This window comes from Artemia sp. Qi Xiang Cuo, chromosome 4 (assembly GCF_049724085.1).
Source record: "Artemia sp. Qi Xiang Cuo chromosome 4, ASM4972408v1, whole genome shotgun sequence".
NCBI classification, from domain to species: domain Eukaryota; kingdom Metazoa; phylum Arthropoda; class Branchiopoda; order Anostraca; family Artemiidae; genus Artemia; species Artemia sp. Qi Xiang Cuo.
Window position 1 is genome coordinate 75,763,645 of NC_142797.1, and position 12,886 is coordinate 75,776,530.

The 12,886-nt window shown below is 30.2% G+C and overlaps 1 protein-coding gene across 1 annotated transcript in view; it reads right to left on the reverse strand.

Moving 5' to 3' along the window:
- LOC148953443 (uncharacterized) overlaps window positions 1-12,886 on the reverse strand; it is a gene marked incomplete at its 5' end in the record, with an annotated part of 221,137 nt that overhangs the window by 36,115 nt on the left and 172,136 nt on the right. The window contains 2 exons of the mRNA XM_089087962.1: window positions 4,239-4,380; window positions 11,364-11,629. Of these exons, the coding sequence (XP_088944088.1) occupies window positions 4,239-4,380; window positions 11,364-11,629 (408 nt within the window). The remainder of the gene's footprint in view (window positions 1-4,238; window positions 4,381-11,363; window positions 11,630-12,886) is intronic.

The window sequence follows — 12,886 nt, forward strand, 5'->3', positions numbered from 1 at the left end:
AGTTTTATTTTTGGCTAATGAAGAATACACTTGACACTTTGACTAATGAAGAATACACTTGATTAATATACATCTGATGTCTTAAAAAATATTTGGTCATTTCGTAAACTTGGGTTTTATTTTTGATTAATAAGAATACACCCTGTTGATATACATCTCATCTATTAAAAAACATTTGATCGTTTAAAAAAACTTTATTTTTGACTAATAAGAATATACTCGTTTAATATACATCTGGTGTATAAAAAATCTTTGGTCGTTTAAGAAACTTGGGTTTTATTTTTTATTAATACGAATATAGACGTTTCAGTTACATCTGATTTATCAAAGAATATTTGATCATTGAAGAAACTTGAGTTTTATTTTTGACTAATAAGAATACACTCGGTTAAGATACATTTTATCTATTATAAAATATTTGATCATCTAAGAAACTTGAGTGTTATTTTAGATTAATAAGAATACACTCGGTTAAGATATAAATGATCCATTAAAACAAAAATATTTGATCGTTTAAGAAACTTGGGTTTTATTTTTGATTAATAAGAATACAAACATTTAAGATATATCTGGTTTATTAAAAATATTTGATCATTTAAGAAACTTGAGTTTTATTTTTTACTAATAAGAATACACTCGGTTAAGATACATCTGATCTATTAAAAAATAGTTAATGAAACTTGGGTTTTAGTTTCTCACTAATAAGAATACCGACGGTTAAGATACTTTTGATTTATTAAAAATATTTGATCATTTAAGAAACTCGAGTTTTATGTTTGACTAATAAGAACACACTCAGTTAAGATACATCTGATCTATTAAAAATATTTGATAATTGAAGAAACTTGGGTTTTATTTTTGACCAATAAGAATACACACGTTTAAGAAACATCTGATTTATTAAAAATATTTGATCATTTAAGAACATTGAGTTTATTTTTGACTAATAAGAATACACTCGGTTAAGATATATTTGATCATTTAGGAAAGTTGGTTTTTACTTTTGATTAATAAGAATACAGACTGTTAAGATATATCTAATTTATTAAAAATATTTGGTCATTTAAGAAACTTGAGTTTTATTTTTGATTAATAAGAATACACTCGGTTAAGATGCATCTGATTTATTAAAAATATTTGATCATTTACGAAACACGGGTTTTAATTTTGATTAATAAGAATAAACATGGTTAAGATACCTATGATTTATTAAAAATAATTTATCATTTAAAGAACTTGAGCTTTATTTTTGAGTAATGATGATACATTCGGTTAAGATACGGCTGATCTATTAAAGAATATTTGAACATTTAAGAAACTTGATTTTTATTTTTGGCTAATAAAAACACACGGTTAAGATACATCTGAATTAAAACGTTCGATTAATTAGCGTGCCCTAAAAATAATGGAACTATAACAAGGTAATGAATAAATTATTTTTTTGAAATAACGACAAGTAGAATATTAACATACAAAACATATGTTATTACATATTATTAATATTATTGAACAACTTTGGAAATTTTGAATCTGTTCCATAAAATAATTCATTATGTTATCTCTTGATAGTGTAGCTACTTTTTAATCTTAGGTCGTAATCAGTAGAATAATCATTAATCCATTTTGAGTCATACACAATTTTTACTGGGGTCTCACCCCCATGTTAAATGTGCGTTTCGTCTTTGGTATTAGTCGGTTCATTGACTATATCTGTTGGTGTATGATCAATGGTAGTAATAATCTTCCCTTGCTTGTTATTTTCCATCAATTTATCTGTATATTCATTATTGATATTGTCTACCGATTCCCTTTTTATTTTGCCCGTGATTTCACTGTCTATTATCACATTATTTTTGCACAGGTAACAGTTTTGGCAGTTAAACATAATTTGGTTAATAATATTAGTAAAGCAGTATGCTGTCTTCTTTTTGTCTTCTTTACATAGCTAATACAAGAACGGTTATGACAGGATCTATCAACAGGTAACGTGTTGCCACCAACAGTAGCAAGAAGTTGTCCCGAATCATCGAGGATTTTTTTTTGTTTGCATTCTCTTTGGGCACTAACTTCTCTGGAAAGGATACTCTCACATATCCACCATTTGCTTGATGGAAATACTTGGGTATTCCGAAGGAATTTAGCTCCTCACTGTCATGACAACGTATGCTATCATTTCTAATAAGACCCCATTAATGCTTGTTTCATAGTTCAAGTATTTCTCCTTCTCAGCATTCAACGCAGAGATGATTTTACCATTTGCACACACTTTTTTCGAAAATTTTATTTTTACTTGTTTTTTAAATATAATTCAGGTGTTTATCCTTCCAATTTATAAAAATTACTGATTTAATACATACAATAAACTAGGTTGTTTCAATAACGAGCCATAGAGTACCAATAGGATAGCCACGTAGTGTCTATGAGCAACCATAGAGTACGATTTCAAGTCAAATTCTAAATTATAATTTTTAAAATATAATTTTTCAAGTAAAAAAAAAACCGTCAGAAAAAAAAGAAAAAAACAGTGTCATTACAAACATCATTTTCTAATAGTAAAAACCAAGACTAACATATGTATATCATTCTCTTTTTGTATTTTGAAAATATTTAATGTGATTTTCTTATAAGCATATTTTATATCATTTTAAGACATGTAAAAAATAAGTTGAAAAATGCCCCAGGTGTATTAATAAAGCCTCCACTACGGCGTTCCCATATCTTTGCAAACCAACTGCCAAGACAATAGCCCGTTATTGATGAATTATTTTTGTAATAGTCCATTCCATGAGCATTTAGTCTTGGACCAAGAGGAGCAACATAGCAATCAATATCAGGGCAAACGAATGCCATCTTTATTTTTTTTTAATATGATGCAAGTGTTTATCCTTCCAATTTACAAAAATACTGCTTGAAAATATTTAATAAACTATGCAGTGTCGATGAGCAGCCATAGAGTACCACTAATACAGCCGCATAAATAATAAAAAAAGTTGGATAATTTTTTTTCCAAAACATTCAAAATCAGAAAAAAAAGAAGAGTGTCACTAAAAAAATTAAATTTGTAATAGTAAAAGTCACGACTAACATATCTACATCATTTTCATTTTGTATTTCGAAAATATTAAATATAAATTGTTTTGTTTTACGTATGTTTCACGTCATTCTAATCCATGTAAAAAAAAGTTGAAAAGAAATTTTATGTAAAACAAATAAATAAATAAAAGTAAAACAAAATTTAAAAAATTTGAACTTAAAAAAGTATGAAAAAAATGGGGGGAGGCTAAAAAGTTTTGGGGAGGGGGTATTGGAGCCCTAGAAGGTTGGGTATCTGGATGGTTGGGGTCCTTGGTTGTTGGGACCCTTGGTGGTTCTAATCCATACCCACCTCACTACTTGATTTCTAAGGATTTCTTAAGATTGTTCTGGATTTTTATATTAAACATTTTATCTCGGCGCCTACCACTTTATTAGTTTCAACTTTAAGAATACTACAATACTAAACAATATTTTATATTGGCTACACTTCTCACTTTGTATCTGTGTATTATACAGACCACAGCCAAGATGTGAAGCTAGGTCAACTGAGTCAAACGATTTGTGAAAGATATATATATTCTAATCCTATTCTAATATTTATGTCACGTTGTGTGGGAATAACCATTCCCTCAGACTTACCTTTAATTGGTAAGCAATTTTAACCCTTTATCGGTTCCATTCTATCCAAATAAAAAAATATTCCTGTTACTGTCCTCTTGGTTTCATCCCGAAATTCAAATCCTTAGTTCAGACCATTTAATGATGTTCTATACCAGGCCTACATCTTAACTTCAAACATTGACTTACACAAATACTGGTTTAAAACACAGGTTATTAATACAAGTTTATAATTTAGAATAATTATATACAATCAGTATCTGTTCGTCCAGTATTATATATCATTATAGTCTGAGTATAAAGTGTTTGGTAGGTTCGCGTCGTTGTATTCGTCGTTGTTATCCGTAAAATGTATATATAGGACACTACTGACCACAGGATTTAATAGACAAAAAATTTTTAATTTTTTAATTGGTAACAAAGAGCCATGTTACGAAGTTTTAGTGCATGAGAATTAGGAATGCACTGGGATATTCAAATAGTGGTCCATTACTGCTTTATTTCGGTGTGCATTTGATGTTCTTTTGGATAAATTAAATATTTGGAAATTTGAAGCACCTGAGTAAAATTAGTGTGAAGCTTACCAACAATGGCATATGTCTCTTTCTCCTGGTTTCTCAGCTGTCTATAAGGTGATAGAATCAAGGGTAAAAATCGGCCTTTAGCTCCTGAGCCTTTAGAAAATCCTTTAATTTGACCAATCGCATCTTTGAATACTGCTTTCAGCTTAAAGGTATGTACTTTATTAAATCAGAAGAAATAAATATATTGTTGTATTTTGTTTTTATTATATATTGAAAATCTTGCTAAAAATTTAGTCTTGCATAAAACTGAAGAGTCTCCTGATATTTTCCACAATAAACACTTTAATAATTTCTTTGACCACGCCTTATTTGTACTAGCAATTATAAGGATTTAAAAATATAAAAAAATGACGAAAAGGTCTTCTAAGATAGTTTAAAATATTATTTGATACGAGTAATATATTTTAATTTAATCTAGGGCATAAGTAAGATTTTCAATTAAAAAAAAACTGTTTATTTTTGTCGGAATTCAATGTCCAAAAATAATATTTCAGACTTGTACATAAAGTAGTAAATAATAGATATTCTATATTGTGTTTTGCGTTAGGTTTTGTGAAATATTATATTGGACTCTTATATTGGACTCTGTTTAAATGTGAGTTTTCTTTCATTATTTATTGGGTTTTTTTATAGCGTTTGTGTTTTTTTCTCTCATTCTTTTTAAAATATTTACTGAAGCTAGTTTTTTTTGTTCTTTCCCTTTCCTTCTGTTGATAAACGATTTTAATGACATACTTAAATAATCAGATTTCATTTTTATTTGTATAAATATATTTTAGTCTTATAAATAGTTTTACCTCTTTTTCAATATTTTTATTTCAGTTTAATTGTAAGATAAATTCTTATATTAAAAAAAGTAACTTAATGGGTGCATCCCCAATATTCTTAAGAGCCTTCGTCTTTTTGGCCTAGTAGGATGCAGTAGTTTAGGCCAAGGCAAAATAACGATGGTTGACAAATAGTCCGTTAAATAAGTAATAAATAGATATAGTAAGGCTACAAAGAGTAAAGGATTTTTTGTGTGATTATAGTTTAAAAACTCTTTTGACAGCTTAATAATGGTCAAACATGTTTTCCATGAGTTTCTAGGCTCCATTGATGGGCAGCACTTAAGTAGTAAGGCCATATTTCGTATAAGCAGGACCCACAACATTCCCCAATACCTACTAGCGGGTATTATCAGTTTATATTCCAATTCAAGTAAACCAGTTTACTGTATCATAAAGTTCACATTCCAATTTAGAGAGCATGAACTGCGATTGTTTCCGGTTCCAGGTGGACTTACTACGTTCAACTGGCCAGGAATATTAGATTTTGTAATAGCTGACACGACTTCGATAGCACCATGTCAGATTTTGGTAATAGCAGAAACAGTTTGATAGTAATAGAGAATATTTTGTTAATTTCAGGTAATATTTTGTTAATTCCATGCAAGATTTTTTAATAATTTGCAAGATTTTGATAATACCATTTAAGACTATGATAATGTCATTGAGGATTCTCACTATACCTTGCAAGATTTCGATAATATAGTCTAAGATCTTTGATAGTATTAGAAAAGATGTGGTAATACCAGAAAAAATATCGGTAATAATTGGAAAGATTTTGATAGTACATCACACGATTTCGATAGCAACATTCAATATTTTGTAAATATCAGACAAGTTTTTATAGTAGCAATAAATGTTTTGTTAATATCAAGTAAGTTTTGCTATTACCTTGTAAGTTTAATATAATAATTTTCAATATTTTGATAATACAATGTAAGATTTGATAATACCAGAGAAGATTTTCATTAGGTCTGATAAGATGTTTATAGTAATATACAAGATTTGGTAATATCAACACAAGCTATTTGATAATATCAGACAAGATATTTCAAATAACGTTTTGGCAATACTTGGCAAGATTTTTATAGTAGATGACGCGATTTTGATAGCAACATTGTATATTTTGTTAATATCAGACAAGTTTTAATAGTAGCAGTAAATATTTTGTTAAAATGAAGTAAGATTTTGCTAGTACCATGTACGTTTTATGTAATCACTTTCAATATTTTGATAATACCATTTAAGATTTGATAATACCAGAGAAGATTTACATTAGGTCTGATAGGATGTTTATAGTAATACACAAGATTTGGTAGTACCGCACAATATTTGATAACTCAACACAAGTTATTTGATAATATCGGAAAAGATTTTGATAATTCCAAGAACGTGCTGGTAATACGTGGCATGATTTTGATAATACCCCACATGATTTTGATAGCAACGGGCTATATTCTAACAATATGGGACAAGTTTTAAGTGAACCAGAAAATATTTTGTTAATAACAAGTAAAATTTTGATAATACCATGCAAAATTTTGTTAATAACTTTTAAGATTTTCATAAAACATTGTTGGATTTTAATAATACCAGAAATGACTCTTATCATGTCTTTCAAGATTTGGTGATAATGGACAGAATTTTTATAATATTATGCAATATTTTTATAATACTTGGCAGGATTTTGATAATATCAGACATGATTTTAATAGCATCATTATAGATTTTTATAATATCAGACAAATTTTGATAGTAGCAGAAAATATATTGTTATTATCAAGTGAGATTTTGCTAGTACCAACCATGGTTTTTCAATAACTTTCCAGATTTTGATAATACCACGTAAGATTTTGATAATACCAGAGAGGATTTTCATTATGTCTGACAAGACGCTGATAGTAATATAAAAGGTTTGATAGTACCATGCAATGTTTGATAATGCAACGCTAAATATTTGATAATATTAGACAAGATTTCGATAGTCCCGAGGAAGACTATGGTAATACTTGTGAAGATTTTTATAATACCAATCAGGATTTTGATATCACCATGCTAGATTTCAATAATATCAGACAAGCTTTGATGATACCAAAAAATATTTTGTCAATAACATGTAATATTTTGATAATACCACGCAAGATTTTCTTAAAAATTTTTAAGATTTTAGCAATACAATGTAAGGTTTTGATAATACTAGAGAGGAATCTTATCAAATCTGACAAGATTTGGTAATAAAAGACAAGATTTTGATAATAACACGTAAAATTCTGGTAACAATTGACAATATTTTTATTATGCCAGACACGATTTTAGCGATAAACCTGATTATCCCCGCTACCTCCTTTTTTAGCGATAAACTCGATGCTTCGTCGACGACAAGGCATAGGGTTTGCCACATGCACCAAATTAGTGATATTGTAACCGCTTGTATTTTTTAGACTTATATTGGAATAGATGGCAGCACTATAGGTCCTAATAGTACGTATTGATGGAGGGGTCCCGCCTTTACGTATTCTGGGCTTACTAATCCTTTATAGTTTTCAGATGTTTTATCCTGATTTCGATATCCTTCAGGACGATATATAAGACATTTTTCAAGTAAATTATTAAAAAGTTTCTCCAAAAAACCGCTTTCAACCAAAATAAAGAGCCATTTTAATACTAAAACCCGCAGTAAGAAAGTCATGCAATATGTCAGATTTAAAAGGAACAAAAATGATCATTTTGTTTTTCTTTGGTGCATTGAGAATTCTTTAGCTTGAACACATACATCGATGGCTTACAATCCGATTCGAAAATATAATTTGGTGGGCTTTTGGATTTTATTTTCATGATATCCCCCCCACCTAATTCTTTGTTTTGTGTATAGGATTCTATACACCCTGGACACGGGTGTAAGTTTCAAGACATTCAAAGAAACAAAAAATGATTTTTGGCCCTTTTTTTGTCCTCATTTTCTGGTATACCAATATCCTTTGGCCCTAGGACAGATATGAGTTTAATGTGATAAAAAAAGGCGTATTTTTCTTACCTTACTGTTGAATTGTTTTGGTACATTAGAATTACCTTGAGCAAGGAACGATGTTATACAAGCATCCAACCATTGTTGTAAAAGTTTTTTGACTCTTTTTTAGCCTCGTATTTCGGTAGCTATTTTTGACCCTTCTTTTGTTCCCTTTTTTCAAGAACCTTTGTTTTTGGAACTGAAGTTCATTTTGGCAAAACAATCACGGGTGTAAGTTATAGCCTGATCTGAAAAGGTTTTATGGCACAGTGTATTTTGAAGTTGTCGGCTCCCCAGTCTAATTAAGTTCACCAAAGAAACTAGGGTTTTGTATTTTGAAATTGAATATTTTCTTAAGTTGTATCATCTTTTACATATAAAAATTAATTGTAAACCAGTAGCAGTTGTAGATTATCTACATTTGTAGCATTCTCGTTTTTTAGCAAAAAGTCAGGTTCACATCTCTTGGAATAGGGTGTATTTCCAGTCTAAACTTTTTTTGACAGAAACTAAAACTCTCCTAACATTTGCTTTTGCTAGAAGCTGGCTATCGACCATATTTTGAGTTGAGATAATTAAATGACTGGAATCATCTAGCCCTTATTTAAATGTTTAGCCCCCTTTTCCTAGTATATGTGATTTTCATATAGAGACAAATTTCATTAATAAACTTGAAATTAGTAAATGTTGCGTATTTAGAATAAGCCGAATAATCAATCTATCGATGCATAATTTGGAGCCGGACATCATCTGTAGAGTATAGGTTTATTTGGGCTTAGATAAGAGTTTAGGCCACTCTTTTCTTGCTGTTTACTGCTAAGAAATCATTGAACCAGGGCGCTAATAAGTTTGAGGAAGGATGCTTCCCCCTACCCTTCAACCACCATTTTAAAATTCAGTTTTGCGATTCTTATCACAATGCTTCGGTTCATCCCCTCTGGTCTCCACAGTTTTAAAGGCAAGTTCTTCAAAAAAAGAATTTTATTCCCTCCTATCATCCTTCACCATTTTATTCAGGTAAGCGTTTCGGCGTACTTTTTATGATTTACTTAAATATAGAGCAGCAATAGCTAGGGAGCTCTCACCACACAGTAACCAAATTAGTGGCTTCTTTCAAAAGAATTCTAAAGAAAAAGGGAATTTTATTTATAAGATCCTTCCTTCTGCTTCATCACCAGTCTCAAACTTCAATGCAAGTTAGAATAATTAGGCATTAGGATGTACTTGTAGATGAATCAAACCACACCTCAATCCACCCTGAAAAAATCTGTGGACTTTCCTTCCCAGCGGCAGATGTGCATCTATCATGTCACGCGATTTTTGAGATTTCAAATGAGTAAAGTCAGTAGAATAGGATTTAAAATATATTTTTTTTATATCAACCGTTTAATCTGGTGTTTGATTCACAGTTTGGTATTGGAGAACAAAATTGCCACCGCAGGTCATTATGGTCTTATGATCTAAAAGCTGATAATATAGCTTTAAGGAAATTCTTAATTTACAGGTTGTTAACGAGTATTTGGTATATAGTACTTCGGTCCTCTTCTTGCAAAAAATATTGTCTGATGCCACAAGGTGGCAGAAGACGCCACTTCAATGTGGTTCGGTGTCATTTGCTAGCGAAAATAGGCACGATAACTTATAGTTGTCAGTTAAATAGCCCTATCCCAAAATTCTAGGATCACTGGCTTAATACGGTCACCCCTTGCGACAAAAAATAAAAACAATTAAACACAAATATGTAATCATACTTCTCGAAAAAATAATAAATTTAATTTTCTGTGGTTACCGAATGGAAATTTTCTGATAAGTTTAGTTTGACTAAAGCTCAATTCTGACCTTTCATTTTTGTAAAGTTAAGAAAATTTTAGACTGGCTCATAACTCTTGGTGGGTATCTTTATTAGTGAATTTTACTCAGTAAATTTTATATTATTGAATTCAATAAAACTAGCCAATTTCTATGCATATATTTTTATCGAAACTATTTTTTAGAATACTCATTGGTATTACCAGTAGTTACTCACTATTTACAGTCTTGTAAACCAGTTTAACGACTATGGTTTAAGTTTTTATTTATCCATATTTGGTGAAACCAGTCACAATTGTCAGAATAACATACTAGTTCATATAATTTGCCTGTCAGTTGATATTCTGAATGTATTGAACCCCAAAAAATTTAGATCCACTTGAAAAAATATTGTTTGCATACCTGACATTGTAGCCTCATAAGTTGTACAAGAAAAGCAAACAAATGATTTGTATTACAAATATCAACTAACAAAAATGTGCCAGTCCGTGTAGTCTAATTTTACATTGGCAAGTTCTTTGTTTTCCAGTACAAATATAGCGCTTGGACGCCTAAACTTTATGTTAAGTAAGGTGTTTAGTCTATAATCATTAGAAACAAAGTTATCCCCACTCTTTTGCTTCATCAACTCAATCTAGTGAAAAATTACTAACTGAGAAAAAAAGCATAAGTGCAAAAACTTAAAATAGAATACGAATAAAATTAATTGGTGGGAAAGGAGTAAGTTTTTCCTGGAAGATTTGACAGAAAAAAGACACATTTTTTGTCTTTTTTATATTTCAAGCAATTTCTAAAGAGTTAACAAAGGTAAAGTATTTGGAAAGAAGTTTAGAAAAAACAAATCTAATTATATTTGTATTTTTTACAGATCTACTCAGTAGTAAAAGAAAAATGATAATATGCAAGAAGAACACAAAAAAACAAGAAAGTAATAAAACAATTAAATAATAGCACCCAAAGAATCATTTACAAATATATTTTATCATTAAAATATTCAAATTAGAAGTGAAGGTATTACGGTAAAACTGATTTGAAATAAGATAGACATATCACTTTAATTTACACTCATTTCCGATCTTTCAATCTATTTTGCAGCTTTTAAACAAAGCTTTTGGTTTCTTAGATTTAATTTTGGTTCTTCTAGTATTCTTATTCTTCAGTTGCTGCTTTATTGTCTTATATTCAATTTTATTTCGTTCTTTTATATAGTGTCCTCTGATGCTGCTAATGTTCTGGTCCTTGTACTGCCAATGATCAATCCTTGTTTAACATTATTTACAAATCGAATTTTTTGTTTCTAGTAGTGTGAAATACTACTTTTAATCAAATTCCAAAAAGGAACTGCATTTCTTTGGCTTTGGCGTTAAAATATTGAAAATTCACTTCAATGACAAAAGCAAACTTATACAGAACAGAAACCGGATAAAACATACCGGATAATTAACTTCACCTTATAATATTAGAAAAATCTTTTTATCTTACAAATTTTTCGGCATCCTTTTTCAGCTTCAAGAATGCGAGGGAATTGGGGTCAGATAAATCATCAGTCCACAGTGATGACAGAGGAATAGTGACGCTAAACACTTTATCTTTGCCAGGTGTAATTCTGGTACAACGTCCATTGGCTCTTTTTACAAAGGGGGAGACACACTGGCACTCGTAGCCGTTTTTATTAAGTGCTTTTACGCACTTACTCTCTCCTGACACACAAGGGTTTGACGAACATGGATCAATTTCTACTGGATTACCTAAAATGACATTATTTTTATAAATAAAATTGGTTATCCGAATGGGCAGAAATATTGGGCAATCGGATATTTTTATATGATATCATGAGATTTTTTATTTGTTATTTAATTCAGTTTTGAAATTTAATTAATATATAAAAGAATTCAGAATATCGTTGAAATATTTTTTTTTGTCAGGTGACCTGAAGCCCTGAAGTCTCTAGATTACCAAAAACAATTTTGTCAGAAGACTTGATGGGTTTTTAACAATTTTCAGAATAATAAGACTTTTAATGAAACCCATATCCTATCACACATGATTTTATCAAGCACATCTATTCTTAATTGCGTCAGCATCTATGCTGACGCAATTAAGATAAGGGTTTAACGTATTATCGGAAAGTGAATCGTTAATTTTCAGTTAGGAAACATTGTTTTATTGTTAAAACGGGGTTTGGCTTATCCTCCCGAAAAACTCCGCCCGCGGGAAATTCTTCTGGCATATGAAAATGAGCAGCCACAAAGAGAGTATGAGAAACAAAAACAATGAAGAAGCAAAAATAAAGAAAGTTTGGAATAGTGTACCTGTATTCCAAATATAGGCAGAATGTGTGGTGTAGAACATAGGGTCGGCAACCTTTTGTTGTAAAACGGCCAAAATTTTACGTGGAGATATTAAAGGGGCCGCACTTAGGTCACATGTCAATGAAATTTTTGTTGTTACATTTGACTTGCAACTTTTTTATAAATTAGCTTGCATTTTGTATTGCGTCTAAATCTATATCTGATAACCGAGAACAGTGTTTGTTTTTTAGATAATTTAGAATTGAAAAAGTTTGCTCACAAATATATGTGCTACCATGCTACCAAACATAGTAATAATTTGTCGTATATAAGAAATAAGCTGTACAAAATGTTGTTTCATCCCATTTTCTAAAGCTATCATGAAAAAAGGTCTAGTAGCTTTACTCACATTTTAAACAGTTCATGGGATTGTACTCTAAGTAAGGAGTGACTAGGCCCGATAGTATGGGTATATACCCAACTAGTACACGAAATTTGTTTTTATTTGTTTTACTTTCTCTTTAGTGTTCACTATTTTAAATGTGGAGATCTTCTTGGGGAATTGTCTGGGGAAAATTTTCAGCACAATCAGATTTATCTCGGGGATTTTCTTGGGGGGATTTTACACGGGAGAAATTCTTCATGAGGGATTATTGTCAAAAGAAATTCTCTATGGGTAAATTTTCTGCGGGAGAAACTTTTTGATGAGAGGGA